At 40.7% G+C, this 13638-nt stretch overlaps 1 protein-coding gene across 2 annotated transcripts; it reads right to left on the minus strand.

The window, feature by feature from the left end:
* Nucleotides 1-308: 308 nt before the first annotated feature.
* On the minus strand, nt 309-8480 carry CACYBP (calcyclin binding protein; the record flags this gene model as incomplete). Of its 2 annotated transcripts, XM_083359471.1 has the most annotated exons (6): nt 309-640; nt 1520-1614; nt 2434-2533; nt 3335-3431; nt 6559-6754; nt 8337-8480. In XM_083359471.1, the coding sequence occupies 6 exons, from the start codon at nt 8343-8345 to the stop codon at nt 481-483; spliced, it is 657 nt and encodes a 218-aa protein (XP_083215597.1). In that variant the 3' UTR covers nt 309-480. The 2 variants fall into 2 exon arrangements, with proteins under 2 accessions (XP_083215597.1, XP_083215596.1); XM_083359470.1 differs by lacking the exon at nt 8337-8480 and having other exon boundaries at nt 6559-6769.
* Between the last annotated feature and the right edge of the window lie 5158 nt (nt 8481-13638).

Consider the following 13638-nt stretch of genomic DNA (forward strand, 5'->3'; position numbering starts at 1 on the left):
ATTGACTAAAGGAACATATGAGAGGATTTTATATTTATCATAATTGTACATCATCCTGATAACTTATCATCTTGCTTGATATCTAAGTATATCACTTTATTGTGATGCAATACAATTCCCTAAGCCCATACTTCTCAGAAAACTGGAGGTTTCCTTTCTAGGCTAACCTCATCTGAAGAATCAGTATTTCAACTTTTATCTGAGAAACTGGAATCATTTACCTAAGATTATTTATCACTGTGTACTTGAATATGTAACAGTCTGGGAATTGCCAAGAGGTGCTGGAAAGACAAACATTTAAGGAGACATGAGGTTTTACAGTATATTTTATTTCCCATCTCCAATCTTAAAACATAAATTTTGTAGTCTTTGCTTTGAAGATGGCTATATAAAGCACATGTTCTCTGAACAGAATATTGCAACAGAACCTCCATACATAAAATGTAGATTAAATTGGCAAGCACGATCTTCAACATTTGTTCAAATGTCTAATGGCAAATCATCTTTGGATTGCTTTTCGCGACTCTCCACCCACGCTTTGTTAATTGTTCTCTTCATCTCATCATCTCCTTCTGCATACATCTTTTTCAGTAGATTCATCAATCCTTCATTGGGGTCAGATGTATCATAGGAAGCTTTCCTAAAGGATGTACGTGGACAGGAAAATATGCTGTCATGTATTGAGTTTAATACATTCCATAACAAGAGCTGAATGCTCAAATATTTAACATTGTAATCTTATGGTCTGTGATTTATCTATAATCCATCTCTGTGTGTGTGTGTGTATATGTGGGTGTGTAGAGAGAGAGAGAGAGGTATATGTGTATTCTTTCAAGAGCGGGCATCAGTATTTCAATTTTTAATGTGTCAGTGTGCTCAAAGAAAAAGGTGCCAATAAAGCTTATCATCTTAAGTCCTTCTGCACCAGACTGAACTTGTCATTTGAAAAAATAATTTGATTAAAACAAACATCATGGAGTAAAATATTTGTCAGTACCTAACTTGTTTCTTCTCACACATCTCCCAAAACTAAACTAATGCAATAGCTCTGGAGATCTAGTAATAGACATTCATTCATATACATTTGGTAAGATTAAAAAGTTCAGTTTATTAAACTGTTTTGTGTACATTGTATTATACTAAAAGCTGCTAAAATACAACCAATACTAATTTAAATGTTTAATTATATTTTTCATGTAGGAGGGGAATGCCATCATGTATCACTCTGATATTCAATATATTCAGTATAAAAATTGCCTGTATAAAAGATTTGGGTTTTTTTAGTAAGCATGTTCCAGCAACTGGCCATAAAATGCAATTTCTATAGAAACCTGGATTTTTTCCCCACCAAGTTTTTTAAGAGCAAGAACAGGATAAGTATAAATATTTAAAATCTGTTCATCTTCCATGTGTTACAAGGATTAAAGGAATCTTGGTTTATTGAATTTTAGCTTGCAAGACTTTTTCAATAGTAACAGCAATATCATACTGCTGGAACAAGCAAATGAAGGACACTTACTCTTTTTCCTTAGTTTCTTTTTCAACCTGTGTTAGGCACTCCCATTTTTCTTCTTGCTGCTTCTTACATAATATCAAGATCATATCAGTTTTGATCTGTAAGAAGGAGGAAGGCAGAATTCAAAATAATGCAAGAAGCCAGAATTACCAGAAAGGAACTTGTTTGGATTATTTTCAAAATCCAATGTAGATATATTATTTAAAATAACTTACTTTTGTAATCTTGTAGAATATAAAAAACCCCATAATTTAAGAAGTTTAAATGCTGTTCATGAAATTCAAAACCACAGGTTACTTATCTTTCCACGACTCCCCTCTATATCTGTCACTGCTTTAATAATTGCAACACGAAAGCATTAGGTACAAGTCTCCATTTGTGAATGGCACTGGATTGATCAAGTTGTTCTAGGCAGAAGAGACTTCCTACTCTCAAAACTGAGACTACACTTTCTAAGAATGATGAACCTGGATGTGACATGAATGATTTTAGATTTATTTATTTTTTACACCTTTGCAAGATGAAGAAAACTCTGCCAGGGGAAACCGTGCTCCAAGTAAGATTCACCAATTCACTCAGAATTAGTCCTATGATATTTAGGAGCTGGTTCCCTCTTACTCAGGACTAAGAAAAATAAAAATGCTCTCTGGGAATAGGAACTGCAAGGGCAATTGCCTATCAATCTACCAAAGAAATAGACAATCTAGTGATAAAACTAATTTATAGGAAAACACCAGAAAGCAGAAATCAACTTAAAAGTCAGGGTTTTGCTTCATTCTACACCTTAGATTTTTTAACCATTGTTCATTGAATAAACCACAAATTACAAGCTCCATATTAAGCCCAAACCACATAAAATATGTTATGAATAAATGTATATGAACAGTATTAAAATTGACTACATCAGATATACTGACCTTCCATGAGCTGGTTTTAGCTAAGATTGGTTTCAGAAGGTTGTTGAACGTCATTGTATAATTTTTGTTGTTTAAATTTGTCACCAGCAGATGAAATGAACTAAGAGGATAAGAAATTAATCAGAATTTTCTAATGAACAATTACACCAAATAAACATCAAGAAGCAGCCACCCTAATGTCAAAAAAGGGGGATAAAAGCTGTAGGTTCATTTGGGCCTAAAATTTAATATAGCTGAGTGTCTAAAAAATGGTTAAATATGGATGGGTAAGACCCTAGCAAGATTACAACTTGAGTGGCAGCCATACATTTAAGTTGTTATATATAATGGCTCTATCAGAAATAAACCAAAAAACAGTATGGGATAACCTAGTATCAAATGGGACACAATCCTGGTTTTGAACAGAATTCTCTCTTTTCCTCTGGTCTTGTATAATGGCACTCATGTAACCAACAGTGATCAGGATTATTCTAACTAAACAGTGGAACAAAAATAAACATTGGTTATATAGCCAAGCTACTAGGATAGTTGATTGGTTGCTGGCAGTGGACCTCCTTTACCATGTTACATGATGTTGGCTTTGTGGTTATCTTAGGCATGATTATGACTATTCTGGCTTTGTCGGCAAATATCCTAACCATAGTTATCACTAGACTAAGCTTTGTTTAATAAGCAAGTATACCTTTAAGGGAGAGGTGGTCTTTTTTTTCCTTTTTATAAAGGTTGGAAGCAGCAGCAAGTGGTATAACATGCTATCAGTAAAACCATACACTGGGAAGAGAAGTCATCTCTTCTTTCTATATAAGAGGAGGGATCAGTTTCCTCATCTCTGTGAAAGCCAGTAGTAGTAGCAACAGCCCCGATGTTGCTTACACATTGTATCAAAAAAACGAAACCCCACCTTTCTGTAAAGTGCACCTGAACATTCTCAGCTGGCAGATGTTGAACACCACTTAATGTGACGTAGATTTTCACAAATTTATCAGACTGATCCCATGCTAAAGGAATGAAAAAAAAAGCATTTTGGATATTAAAAAGGGAATACTGGTTTTAAATAATATTTCAACGCGTTTATTTATGTAAAATTTATTAGATTTGTGTGCCAAAATCTAAGTTCATTGTAATTCTGAAACAAGCTTTAAAAATCCTATTAGACATAAAAATAAAGACTAGAAAGATAACAGCTACCCCACCCACAGAAATAGGATGATGCAAAACTTTGAAGGCATTTGTTTCAATTAAGGTCCTTTCAACGTTATTATATAAAATGAATTGCAGCCTAGAATCTAAAAAAAAAAATCAAATAAAGCATTCTGAAGGTCCTCAGCAGTCTTCTGTACACTTCACTGCCTCAAACTGAATAGTTCCTTCAATCACATTTAATAAACAGGCTCTGTGGAGCAATCCTGTTCCTCACATACCTACCATATCAGAAACTGTGGTTTTTATATATCTGCATTTAACAATTTTCACACTTGAGCTGATGATTTAATTAGCCGGTTAATATAATCAAGGCATACAGTGCTTGGTCAGCTGCACTGGTTTCTAGAACATTTCAAGATTCAGTTGAAAGAATTCAACATTTAGCATTTCTAAGGGCAAAGTATCAAAAAGAATAAACTCCTCACATGATCTTCCAGTTATCTCCATTTTCCCCCACTGAAACTATCAAAAGCAAATGGGTCACAGTCAGGGCTTTTTTTTGTCATAGAACGCCCAGAACGGAGTTCCGGCACCTTTTTTTGGATGGAACCTTGTAGGGTAGGCAAGTCGGGTTGTATGACGTGTATGAGTTCCGGCATCTTTTTTTTAAAAACAAAAAAAAAAGCACTGGTACTGACAACTTATCCACTCATACATCTCTCTCTTTACAAATCTTTACAAACTGGAGGTCAACTTCAGGTTAAATTACAAGAAAGGAGATAAAATGAATCCAGCAAATTATTACACAACTGGCCTCCTAAACATAAGAAGTAGATTATAATCCAGTTACTGGATATATCCCAATTGGCTGATGCCACTGTATTGAGTCCCCTATCTACTGGAAAAATATTCTAGCTATTTTATAACATCACTATTATTAATTTAAAGGCAGCATTTGATTCAATGCCTAGAAATAGGATATGGATAAAACTGACATCTAAAGTTATTGACTCTCAGTTTCTCCCTTTGATTATGAAGACTGCATATCTCAATACAGGTTAGACATGCCTTTTCAGTTACTTTTCTGTCCTAAATCCCATTTAAAAAGTATTTAAGCAAGAGTACTAGCTTGCTTCAATCTTTATATCCATTTGTATTTCAAACTCTGACAAAAACAGAATTCCATTCTCCAAAGCTTGTTTCACTTCTCTTTTATAATGATGAAACAACCCCATTACCTCACTAGTAGGCTTATATGGAGCTTCCAAACCATTTCCTCATACAAGGAATAAAGCCTTGTCATCAGCTTTGCCCAAACAAAAGTAGTGGTTTTCATTTATAAGGTTTGCAAGTTGGACCACTGCTGGAAGACATTTTTTTCAATACAGAACAAATCAAGGCATCTAAATATAATAATAATAAGATTCTTGTCCAACCCCCTGCTCAGGCAGGAAACCCTATACCATTTCAGACAAATGGTTTTCCAGTCTCTTCTTAAAAACCTCTAATGTTGGAGCATTCACAACTTCTGGAGGCAGGTTGTTCCACTGATTAATTGTTCTAATTGTCAGGAAATTTGGAAGTATATCCTAAACTTAATGTCAGAATCCATTTATATCACATTCATAAATGTATGTTTAAAATATTGTCCCTTCCCCTGGATTCTGCCATCTTCCGAGGGGGAAGGAGAAGAGGTGTATTCAGCCTGCCTGTAGGCTATCTTCAAAGACCAAGGAAAACCTTTTGAACTGGGACAACAAGGGGGAGGGTTAGGGAAGAAGGGATCTGGTCTGTATCTCCATTTGAAACTGAAAGGAAGAAAGCAATAACAATAAAAACATGAGAAGATTACCCTTTCCCACGGAAGGGCCTGACACGTAAGTTTAATTAATGTGAGTCTGACCAAATGGGGTTGAAGGGAGGGGGTTGAAACGGGAAACCTTTATATAGTATCAAAATGTAACACAATGCCAGATCCTGTCTTGTATTCCCACAATCGACTACATCTTAGTAAAATCACCTTTTTGGACAAGCCTGGTTCCAAGAGTTCTTTATTTCCTAAGATGTGAATTGGGGTGGGTCCTGACACTTAAGCCTTGGGGTGAAGGCCAATAATGCTATCACAGCTCTGGCTCTTAAGATTACCAAACTATTTTTGAATTAGCCAACAGCACAGGGAATAATTATGTTCTTGCTGCTATAACTATCTTTATAGAGTAGAGGTTACTACCTACCTTTTCAATGATTTGCAGCATTCTCACTAAAGAGACCGAACACCTCAAAGATCCAGTTTAAAGTCCTAATAACTGTGGTATGAGCATCTTGGCATCTTTTCAACTCCAACTATATTCAAAATTTAGTCAAGCTTTTTTAGCTTTTCCTGACAATAATTCTTCTGTTTACTCCCTTGCCTCCCTGATCCCACAGAATATTTTTCAATCATTTTGGAACAAAGGTACCAAATTGGATCTGCAGTTCTATGACTTCACTTGATATTGAAAAACAGCTGCAACAGTGCTGAAACATCATGCTCTTAGAACTGATCTTCAGAATTACCTCAGTACAACTCACACTTTTATCGTGCTGGTTTTCTTGAAAGACTTTTTGTTCCATACAAGTAGACATCAGAGTCTGTTTTCTATGTTAATGTCAAGAAAATTCACTAATTTCCCAAGTTAGCATTAGCATAGCATGTATGACTGTTTCCAATGGGAAAAATTGAGTCACACATCTTATACAGTTTGAGGTATAGATTTAATATCACTCTTCCTATCTAATCTGTACTGGATTCAATACAAATAGCTGATTTATCTCTGGTATTTTCAAAAAGGGGTTTTGTAACAATTATTAATATCAATGCAAATCACTCCTGGATTGAAATGTAGGTTTGAAGCAATTTATGTAGCTTATTGTAGTACTGTGACGGCTACAATATTTTCTTCTACTGCATTCTGTAATGAGGAAAAATAAATCCATTCCTACCATAATTGTTGATTTTCACTGTATATCCAGTGACTATTGGTTTTTCTTCTTCAGATCCTTCAGCTTTTAGTTTGAGTGGCTGCCAATTCTTGATTTCTCTCTCTATTTTGTTTTTTTCTGCCAGCAGAAAGTCACATACTCTCTTTCTTGTTGCCGTTTTCAAAAGCTCCTTCACCTCTTCCAAATCTTTCTGCAGCTGCATGGAATACATTGATGATACGAATTAGCATTTCTATCAAACATTCTATCAACATCTGCTTGATGGGCAAGCTTAGAAACAGTGGAACAATAAAGATCAAACCCCAGAGACAAACTAAAGGCTAAAACCAGGCTACCGACATTTAGAAAGAATTACAACAGCATTCTAGTTACTTAAATGGAGAGCACAGCAACACTGACCGTTGTCCTGCAAAACGAGAACTTACCCACAGAATGAAGAGACGGACTGTGGCAAGGAGATGAAGTGGTTTAAGGTCACCTAAAATCTGAACCAGAGAACCACTTCCGTGTAGTGGTTAAGGCACCAGGCTAGAAACCAAGAGACCAGGAATGCTAGTCCTGACTTAAGACACAAAGCCAGCTGGGACAGTCCCCTTCTCTTTTAGCGTTAGCAAGGAGGCACTGTCAAATCACTTCAGAAAAACCTTGCCAAGAAAACTGCAGGGATTTGTCCAGCCAGCGGCCAGGAATCAAGCCTGACCGAAGGGGGGGAAAGTTGTAATAAATTCTGAACCAGAAACATTCTGGTTCTATCATCTATATTCAAAGGGGTCCACCTCTGTGCAAGAGCATCCCTCCGCTGACTTGTCTGGCATCCTACCTGGACCGAGATGCCCTACGCACAGTCACTCATGCGCTCGTGACCTCCCGTTTAGACTATTGCAATGCTCTCTACATGGGGCTGCCCTTGAGAACCATTTGGAGACTACAACTGGTGCAGAATGCGGCCGCGCGAGTTGTGATGGGGGTTTCCGGATACTCCCATGTAACACCTCTACTCCGTGAGCTGCATTGGCTTCTGGTTGCCCTCCGGGTGAGATTCAAAGTGCTGGTGATGACCTATAAAGCCCTAAATGGCTTGGGTCCGGGATATTTGAGGGAACACCTGCTGCCAGCATCAAGTTCCCTTCGTCCAGTGCGCTCGCAGAGGGAGGGTCTTTTCAGGGTGCCGCCAGTAAAAGATTGCCGGCGGATAACACCCAGGGAGAGGGCCTTTTCTGTGGGTGCGCCTACCATCTGGAACCAGCTGCCCGTGGAGCTCAGGACTGCCCCTGACCTACGCTCATTCTGCCGGGACCTGAAGACTTGGCTCTTTGAGCTCTCTGACCCAGGCTGAGAATTTTAACTGGGGTTTTATTTTCAGGGATAATTTAATCTTTTAATTCTCTTTTAACTTTGTATTTTATATTGATATGATTTTAAAATGCCCTGTAAACCGCCCTGAGTCCTTCGGGAAAGGGCGGTATATAAATCTAATAAAATCTAAAATCTAAGCCCAGGTGATGCCCCTAAACCAGAGGTAGGCAACCTTGCCTCTTTTATGACTCATGGACTTCAACTCCCAGAATTCCTGAGCCAGCACAGCTGGCTCAGGAATTCTGGGAGTTGAAGTCCATGAGTCATAAAAGCGGCAAGGTTGCCTACCCCTGCCCTAAACCCACCATCCAACACGCCCGCCCCCGCCACGCCCAGGCCAGCGAAGGGGTTGTTCCCCATCCCGCCAGCTCGGATATGGATCTCCCTGCAGGGACAGAACTCCCCCCCCCTCCTTTTCTCACCTCCTCCATCTCTGAGCAGAGCACCAGCTTATTTGATGGTCAGGGTCAGGCGTTGGCGCAGCCGCAGAGATTCCCCTCTCGAACTTTCCCGTCGATTCTGCCCGGCCTCCCAGAGCCCTCAGGATTGGTCTGCTCGCCCAGCCAATGACGGGACGTCTTCCTACCCCGGAAGCAGAAGAAACGCGAACGCAGCAACGTAAATCTAGAGGGGGGAAAAAAATACAACGCTCGCTTTTTTTTTTGTATAGCTTCCGGGTTGATGGAAACGTAGAGCTATTTAAACAGGTAATAATAGAGGTAACGTCTGAAGATTCCTGTCTTGTTTCCCAAAAAAAAACCACCCCTACATCGCTCTGCCGCTCAGTAGAACGAGCAAAAAACAAAACACAACACAACAATTACCACGTTTTGCAGTCTTCTATTGGACGTCGGGATTTTTGGACTTCACACCGTTAGCCCTACGCCAGGGGTTTTCAAACTTGACTCTTTTGTGACTTGTGGACTTCAATTCCCAGAATTCCTCAGCCAGGCATGCTGGCTGAGGAATTCTGGGAGTTGAAGTCCACAAGTCATAAAAGGGCCAAGTTTGAAGACCCCTGCCCTACGCGGTGTATAGTCTTGTTGCATTTTGCCTCGGCAGGTGGCAGCCTTAGGACTACCACGCCTGGGCTCAGCAGCTAAGGTCAGGCCAGGTCGTTCGGTCCAGCGTTTGCCGTTCTGGCCCGTGCCTTTCCCTGTCACGTCACTTCCTGTTGCAAGCCTTGACGGGAGAGAGAGAAAGGAAGGGAGGGAGGTCGTTCCGGCCTCTCTTCCCCGGGCAGGGAAGCCCCTTTCGCAGTTCTCCAGCATGCAGCTTGGATCCATTTTCGAGCACGGCCGGTTAGCTGCTCCTACCCTACGTACATTTAGGCAGGCTGGGCCTACCCTGTTTGTTTTCCTTTAGTTTTACCTCTGTGGTAAGAAAAGTGGCTGGTAATAGCCTCTTGCAAGGCTGTCTGCAGACTGTGTAGCCCAGGGGTAGGCAAGTCATAAAAGGGCCAAGTTTGAAGACCCCTGCCCTAGAGGCTTCTCTGTAAGGGAGGTCTTTTAAAGAGTCAAGATCATGGCCACAGTGCCACCTATGTTTGTGTGCAATGCATGTAAAAAGGGGCAGGTTTTTGGCTGAGTAATTGTGGCCTGGCAACTATTCTGACCTTTTAACCACCACCACCCCCAGATGTTGCTGGCAAAGCCTTAAATATTAGTTAAGTTAGAAACTTTAAAACTGCAGTGCTCCGCAATTCTGTTTACATGAATAATTCATAATTGGAATTCCTAGTCTCTATTTCCTCTCATAATCATAACTAACATACAGATGCTAATTTGACTGGAGCAATAGAATTATGTTTACCTTTTTCCATTAACAGAACAGGGAGAAGCTTTCTCTCATTTTCTCGCCTTCCGAACTACTAAATATGCACCCAAAAAAGTGATTAGGAAAAAATGGAAGATTTCTGCTCCTATTTTCCCCTCCTCCTCTCCCCCCCCCCCCATTCTTTTTTCTGGGTAGATCTAATAGCTTCAGGTGTAGAACATTCATTTGGAAAAAGATGCAGAGGCATAGGGTTAATTTCTTCCTCATAGCTGCTGCCATAAGACAGATAAAAGAGTTCTTAAATGTTTAAAAAGGCACCTGAAATCCAGTCCAGATAGTGTTTAATTTGAGATATTCCTGGGGTGTTCATCAGAAGGGCTCCATCAAAGATTTTTATTGCTTTTCACATCAGTGGGGAGGAAGGGAAGGGGAAACCTTCCTCTTGGTACAAATGAGTGGAGGTAATATATTATTGGTCCATGCTTACCTAAATGTATTGTCAGGCTGGATCAGGGGTAGGCAACCTGGGCTCTTTTATGACTCGTGGATTTCAACTCCCAGAATTCCTGAGCCAGCAAGCGGCTATTACCAGCCACTTTCTTACCAAAGAGCGCAGCTAGAGAGGCTTCTAGTAAAAGAGAGTCCCAGGTTACACAGAGACTGCAACCAGCCCAGATGCCGGCACTCGGCCTCTTTCAATTGTGAATATGTAAACCAATGGCATATTCGTTCTTCTGATTCTAACTTCTTAGACTTAAGGGTAGAATCACCAAAATTAAAATATATTATTAGACTATAAGTCCACCAGTCTGGCTTCAGCACAGTTTTGCCAAAGAGGCCTCTTCACAGAAAACCTTGTTTTATATTTATTCCTAACTCTTAGGATGGCATTACTAACAAAATCAACATTTACTTTTATCTTTTTCATACCATAAATAGTGGTGCCATCTAAATCTTAATTCATTGCCCTTTTAAGTCATAACCTCTTATTCTGAAGATTCACCCACTCATTTAGCCAGACCAAATAAGTGTCGAAATACAATTTCAAATCTGGTAAACCCAAACCTCCTTTTTCATTAGCATCTTGCAATAATTTTTGTCTAATTCTTGGTTTTCTCCTTTGCCATTTGGGGTTTTGGCAGGTTTTAAACAAAGCAACAATGCTTATTAAGAATATGACCTCTCAAGATGGTGACCTATTGACTAAAAAGTCTAGTTGTAAGGTTGAGAAAAAAGGTGAAATACTTGAGGGTTATATTGGCAAATACCAATGCAACACTGTTTCAGAATAACTGCCTCTTTGGAATGATATCCAAAAAGGGTTTGCTGAGATGGGATAAACTGCAATTATGATTATTGGATAGAATTTCTGTAATTAAGTTGTTTTAGCAAAAATGCTTTTTTTGTTTCAGACATTACCAATATTTGCAACTGATACTCCATTTAAACAATGGTAGATGGATATTTCTAAGTTTATCTGGCATGGGCTTCCACCAATCTCTGTAATTGTGCCATGATATCCTGCAACCAAGCATCCTCATGCAAGAGCAGGTCGCAGATGCTCAGTAGCACCAAGCAACCATCAGCAGTACGGCCCTATTGCCCGTGCAAAGGCTAAAGCAGCCAAGAAACAAGCCGCCTTTCCCGACCAGGACATGCAATTAAAGATAGAGCAAGCACCTGGAAGTGGCAAAGGAAAAACTTCCCATAGAAAGGGAAGCAACAGCTGCTGTGGCAGAAGCCCTAGAAGCAGCTACAGACTTTGACAAGGAGCGTAGCGTCCCCAGCAACATGCTAGGCTCAGAGCATGGGGAGCAAGATCCTATGCAGCGCACTTCAGAACACGTGTACCAGCATTCAAGATCAGCAGAAGACGTCCTGTCGCCACAAGAATCAAAGGGTATCACAAGAATCATCTGCACACCGCCAACATTAGGACAGAAAGAGCCTGGTGATCATCCTTCCAAAGTACAATAAGGGGTCTAGACTTAATATACACCAAGGAGATGGACTTCTTAGTCCAATGGCTTGGGAAAGACTCTGCTCAGCATGCTAGGAGGATTAGGAACATTAACTAGAATGCCAGAAACTGGTCTTAAGATGAGCTGGGAAAGATTAGAGGAGTGTTGTGGCTCAGCGGAGGTAATTGAAGAGGCAATTTAACAAAGTTGAGGATTTCCCTAAGATAACCAGCAGGGGATACCAAAAGCTCAGAGAACTAAAGGATTTCTTGCAAGAGCAACAAGCTGCCAAAGAAAAGGGTGATCTGCCAGGCCTCTTTCTTGGACACAGCCAGGGGGATTAGACCCATAATCTTGAAGCCCCCTCATGACCTACAACACAAGTGGGTTACGTACGGGTTCAAGCATAAGACAAATCCAAGCTGCCATTTCCACCATTCAGTGTATTTCTGGACTTTGTCTCAGAGCAAGTGAAGGTCATGAATGATCCTGGTTTTGACCTTATACTGGCAAACACCAGACCTCCTGGCTCCAAGTTGAACAGGTCACCAATGGCAGTGTATAAAACTCATCCCTCCTCATCAGATTCGCCTTACAGGTCACCAGACTCCTCTCACCCAGATGGCAAAAGTGGAGACCCTGAGAAGCAGTGCCCTCTACATAAGAAGCCGCATCCTCTTCTGAAATGTAGAGCCTTCAGAGAGAAGACCGCAAAGCCTTCCTAAAAGAGAATCACATCTACTTCACGTGTTGCTCATCCACGTCACACCTTGCCAAGGACTGTAAGGTCAGTATATCATGCAGAGTGCAAAACCACAGCACTATACCCCAGACCAGCTCTTTGGACCGATGAGCCAGCTGACGATGCCAACAGGCAAGGCGGGGAGCAGAAGAACATTGTTTCAAACACGCCAGTAGTCACCTCTCAGTGTATGGTGGTATGCAAATATCCTGCAGGTGGCAGGTCTTTTTCAAAAACCTGTCTAGTGAGAGTGTACCCAAAGGGTCAGAGGAACAAGGCCATCAAGCTGTATGCTATTCTAGGGGACTTCTGGTTTGGGGGGACTTCCGGTTTGTGCTTGTAGTGCATGGCTGTGTGAGAGTGGACTTCCGCTCCCCACAGCTAATTTCGCCCTGCCAGGGGGACCCTAGATGGGTCCAAAATCGCCCCATAGAGGTGACCGCGAAGGAAGGGTGCCCCATTGATCATGAAGCGATGGCAATCTCTTCGTTTGATCCCGGGAAAGCCCTCCCTCTGAATCCAACAGGAGAAAGTCTAGCTGCATGCCAGCGTCTACTCTAGCCCAGGCTACTGCAGCCAAACTCGAAGAGCACTACCAAGAACAACAGTGAACAGCGTGCTTGGAACTGGTGAGAGTATTTGATCTCTCCCTTATTTTACAACTAGTCCCTGGGAAGGATCCCCAAAGCAAACAACCTCCAAAAGTGAGGGGAGGGGACTACATTCCCATTCCCCCATAGTCATAAGCGGTGAAGTAACCTTTCAGGAGGAGAGAACTTTATTGAAATTAAATTCAAAATACTACAATTGTCAAGTTTCCGACGGATGAGCTCTTCAAAGGACTCTGAGGCATTGTTTACCTTAAAAGTCTTTTATTAGAGCCCTATAACATCGGCAATGCTTGCTAGGGAAGCTGGAATCTGAATTCCCCTCCCGGTAGTACAATATATCAAACACAATTCTCCTCCTTTTATTGCTGTCATTAATCACATTCTCCAATTAGTTTGAAGGGTCAGTTTTCCCTTCTGGTAGACCAGGGCTTTTCAACCTTTTTACCCATTGTGCCACTTTTAGGATAAGGCACTATCCAAATATCACCAGTCGCCCAGCAAGGTGTCAAAAACGTGACCAAAAGAAAAAAAAAATGATAAAGTACAGGTAGTCCTCAACTTACAACAATTCACTTAGTGACTGTTCAAAGTTACGACAGCATTGGAAAAAGTGACTTATGACCATTTTTCACAG

Source organism: Vipera ursinii (assembly GCF_947247035.1).
Source record: "Vipera ursinii genome assembly, chromosome: 3".
NCBI lineage: Eukaryota > Metazoa > Chordata > Lepidosauria > Squamata > Viperidae > Vipera > Vipera ursinii.